General features: G+C 41.5%; 1 protein-coding gene across 1 annotated transcript; it reads left to right on the plus strand.

The window, feature by feature from the left end:
- The first annotated feature begins 2,051 nt into the window (after window positions 1–2,051).
- Window positions 2,052–3,486, plus strand: LOC141674549 (uncharacterized). The gene is made up of 2 exons (XM_074481257.1): window positions 2,052–2,148; window positions 2,626–3,486. Exons 1-2 carry the CDS (start codon window positions 2,065–2,067, stop codon window positions 3,484–3,486), a joined length of 945 nt encoding a protein of 314 aa, XP_074337358.1. The 5' UTR covers window positions 2,052–2,064.
- Window positions 3,487–4,660: the final 1,174 nt, after the last annotated feature.

The raw sequence follows: 4,660 nt of genomic DNA on the forward strand, positions 1-4,660 counted from the left end.
TTGTGTCAAGAACAAGTAGTAGAAATGGAATATAGAGCCTATTGCACTTGGTCTGCCTTCTGCAGTGTATTCGGCCATTTAAATGTTTGAAATTTGTGAGTCACTGGCCATGACTGGGTAGATCTTGATTTGTAGTTTCTGTACATGTGTGAATCGTCACGAGGGGATTTACGGTTTAAAAGTTATGATCGTTTTAGTGTAGAGCGTTCATACGAAAAGCCAACTGCGCATAGGCCACTTGCTTAATAATTTTGAAAGGCTAAAAATGATTTCGAAAATTTGGAAAAATCATGATAATTAAATAATGCAGCAAGGAAGACTGTCCAAAAAGAATTTTAATAAAATATTAATTTTTCAATTTTATAAAAATGTTTTAGTAAAGCGAATCGATAATCGCGTACTAACTAAGATCGTTGGTTATTGATTTTAGATCGCCAACAAAAGCCCCGAGACCATACCACTCCTAGCACTCGAGGCAAGTTTACGAAACCCTAACACAAATTATCCATGCTATATATACTTTTGTGATATTGATGCCATGATTTACAATTCGAAAATATATGCTTGTCTGTGATATCAATACATTCCAATTATGTGATTATTTACGGAGACGAACTTCATTTTATACGAGTATGAGAAATTGAAACGTAATTTTAATATAATACAAGATAGTGGGAGTCGGAGATAGTTTTAAATCAATTTAATCCCGGAACGAGCCGGACGCGGAAAATTTCGATTTCAATAAATAAAGTACTTTCGCGTAACATACATATCAAACGAGCGATTGAGATTTGATTTATAACTAAAAGAGGTAATCGAATACTCACTCAAGGGATATCCTACTTGACTATTTATTTATAAGTAATACCTAAAGAGTTACTAAAATATCCGGAAAATACTTAAAGTAATATTGAAAAGTTTTTAAATCAATTCACTCTATCTAAAACGTATATAACCATTCGAAGGATAATTATAAGATGTCGAATCCCGTCTTAAGTATTTAATTAAGATTCTTATCAATTCATTGAACCTTATTAAGAAACATTTTGTACTTAAGGTTTTATCAATTCATTGGACCCTTCATAAAAATATTATGAGACCGTAAATATTTAATATTACGTACCTCAAAAAAAAAATCATTTAAAAATAGACATAGTTCCCAAGGATACTTTCTAAATTATTCAAAATTTCTCGGAAGAGACCAATCATCTGAAACTTATCAAAACCTTAGGGAACTTAGTCTAGAAGCATGAAGGTTTTGCTTCCTCGCTCAATGAAAAACAAGTGAACAATATATGTAAAACTCTACTACGGTTAAGGGTAGAAAACGATTTTAAATTCAAAACTCCGACAACTCCCAAGAATCAATTGTAATAAAAGTGACCGATAAATTACCTTGTTTAAAGGTCAACTGAGAACGATCTATTCCTTCGATAAAGGATTTTATATAAATGATATAATTGTTTTGGGACTGGAATGTGGCTTACCCGGCACGGAGAGGTATCGGGTAGTGACCAAGCGCGGAGTGGCACAGTATACAGTTATGTGGTCTCTGTGACCATTGACTTTCGGACTTGCACGGAAATGGGCAACCATCGTGTAATGTCTTGATAAGCCCAAAGGCGGCTAGGTTTGTATTCCTTCTACTAGTAGAGAAAATTTCGTATTCGGCTGATCACCGGTACGTGGTTTATTCCAGTATAGTCCCTTCCTCCACTTTGGATAAATTGTTGTGAAACCTACAACAGAAGGCCGATAAGGCTGAGTTTTAAATAAGGATGTTGATGTTCATATATCACATCCATATGAGAATCTTGGTTCAAGCATCATATTGAGATTTTGAGATAAAATGAGTACGAGTATAAGCCGATTAAACTGATACAGTTAAAGTTGAGTTTTTCATAAAATTGACAAGCATATAAACTTTTAGAAACCTTGGTTATACAATGCCTAATGGTTGTTTTTCCCTAAATGATTATATTGAGATAATGGATATCTATATCTTGCTGAGCATTAGTGCTCACTCTTGCTTTTATAAATATCATATCACAACAGATTACCAGCATGGCCCGAACCAGGATGACTGCCCGCAAACGGGTAGGGGACGCCCGTGAGTACCGTAGACTGTTCGTCCGCCAGCCACCTCAGGTAGACGAATAGAGATAGTTTCCTTTTGAGTACTTGAACCAAGACTATTTGTGACCCGAGTCAGTCTCATGTAGAGCTGTTCTCGGCATTCACTCTTTTGAGATAATTTCCTTTGGTCTGTAATAACTTAAATACTTTAACGTTAATTTAGTAATGTTTCTGAGCATATAACCAGTGTGTGTGTGAGTTTGGTTAAAAGGTCGAGTAATGATGTGAAAAGAGGATTAATTATTTATTAGTCAATATTAAGTGATCGTAACGACCCGAATTCCCGACCTTGAATTTGGGGGTGTTACAGAAATGGTATCAGAGCCCTAGGTTATAAGTCTCAGAAACGTTAGGTGAATCAACTGAATCAATGAACTAGAACTCACATAGAGTTCGTAGTCGGGCTACGAGGGTAGCACTGACATTAAGAACCCTTAGGGGTGATTTAAGTATCCAAGGATAGTAATACGTGTGTTAAATGACTTATAGGTACCCGATGTGTTAGACCCTGAGGCTGTAGAGGCGTACGAGAGAGAGCATGATGAGGCCCTTTTAGCTGAGATCGAGGTAGCAGACCCTGCCCCCACTGTGGGCTTAGAGGTATTCGAGTACCCGGAGACTGACCCTGAGGAGGACTCGGAGGAGGACCCCACTGAGCCAGACACTGAGATAGCCCCTCCTGAGGATATTCCATACGGCAGCACGGAGGTTTCGTCTCCAGAGATGATGAGGGTGGATGTGCATCAGAGGTCGATAGAGCGTTTGTTAGATCGGATCTCAGCAGCCCAGGCTCGAGTCGCTGAGCTCGAGAGCGAGACGGGAGTAGCAGATTTGATGGATAGGATGATAGCTCTGCAGGCTAGAGTCACTGCACTGACTGAGGAGTTAGAGGCGGAGCTAGGGGCATCCACCCCAGTGAGGACACCCACCTCGTCCCCTGTACCAGTTAGTCCCGCACGGACTGAGACCGACGACGACATGGACCCTATTCTTGACGGTGTGGCAGCGACTCCTGCAAATTTCCCACTTCCACCACCCCTACCAGTCATATCCCTAGCAGTTCACGACTGGGTGGTAGGTCGCTATGCTACTGATCTGACAGCGGCTGAGGCCCGTATTGCCGAGCTGAGGGACCAGCTTTCCATCGAGCGGCACATGAGGATAGAGGCCCGAGCCAGGCGAGGATACCCCAGCGCCCGACGCATGCGCAGGACCATTCGCCGCATAGAGCAGAGGACCATCGGTAGGATTCACCGCTTATCCCCCCAGCGTGACTTGGTGAGTAGGCGCGAGGTTATTAGGGTTGTGGTTCGCGCTATGAGGCGGATTCGTGATGTTACTCATGGCTAGTGGACACTGTTAGTAGTTGGTTGTTGTTCCTCAATGGTGGTACTTAGTTGTTTTGTGATAGTTGTTCTGGGTTGTTGTCTTTGATAGTGCCACCAGCTAAGGATTATTGTATTAAGGCAGATTGTACTTTTATTATTCAGTATGTTGTACCTAGACCCGGCGTATGGCCAAATTATGTATAATTATCATGTTGTTTAGTTGCGATTTCTAGATTGTGGTTTAATCTTCTTTCATACCTGCATAATTACATACTGTCATAACAAATCAGGAAGCATGAGAATTGGCAAGTGGAAACAACCTAAATAAGTTTATGTAACAGGAAAATGCCGCCAAGGAGAATAGTAACAAGAACTCGCCCGGCTGCATCTGGCGGCCAGGGTAGTAATAATGAGCAAGGGCATCGAGCACAGACCCCACCATTAAGATTTAACAAAGAACAAAATGAGTATGATGATGAGGACTATGAGGAGTCAGAGGCTGAAGATACTGAGGGGATGGAAATGCCAGTGAACCCTATGGAGCAGTTTGTAGAACTTCTGAGGCAAAACCTGCAGCAGCAACGACCACCCCAGCAACCCCAGCAGGCCATGGCTAATGCATTTAAATCTTTCAAGTCGGTCAAGCCCCCAGAGTTTCACGGTGTTACTGACCCAGTTCAGGCCAGGGCTTGGCTAAAAGAGGTAGAAAAGACCTTTGAGCGAATCGGCACTGAAGAAGCCCACAAGACTAATTTTGCCACTTATCTCTTAAAGGGTGAGGCTAACTATTGGTGGGAAGCCAAGAAAAATATGGAGCCCCAAGGGATTGTTACTTGGGAAAGATTCACTGAGTTATTTTTAAAGAAGTATGTCCCGAAGTTTATGGAGGTTCAGATGCAGCGAAAGTTCCTAGAGCTGAAACAAGAAAATATGAGCGTAGCGGAATATGAAGCTAAGTTCACAGAATTGTCGAGGTTTGTGCCATAACTGGTGGGTACCGAAGAGCAAAAGGCTGAGAGATTTCAACAGGGATTGAAGCAGTGGATTCAGAACAAGCTGGCAATTCTGGAGATAACTAACTATGCCACCCTAGTGCAGAAGGCCACGATAGCTGAAGCAGGGAGTGAAATGAGCCAGAAAATGAAGCAAACTAAGAAGTGAAAGTTTGATGGTCAAAGCCGGAGTGTGGGAGGGGG

Source organism: Apium graveolens, chromosome 7, assembly GCF_009905375.1.
Source record: "Apium graveolens cultivar Ventura chromosome 7, ASM990537v1, whole genome shotgun sequence".
Lineage (NCBI taxonomy): Eukaryota > Viridiplantae > Streptophyta > Magnoliopsida > Apiales > Apiaceae > Apium > Apium graveolens.

Excerpts from the sequence above, each read along its gene's own strand:
- LOC141674549 (XM_074481257.1), top strand. The coding sequence starts at position 2,065 with ATGGCCCGAACCAGGATGACTGCCCGCAAACGGGTAGGGGACGCCCGT. Across the intron at positions 2,149-2,625 it reads TCGTCCGCCAGCCACCTCAG|GTACCCGATGTGTTAGACCC; the intron begins GTAGACGAATAG and ends AATGACTTATAG.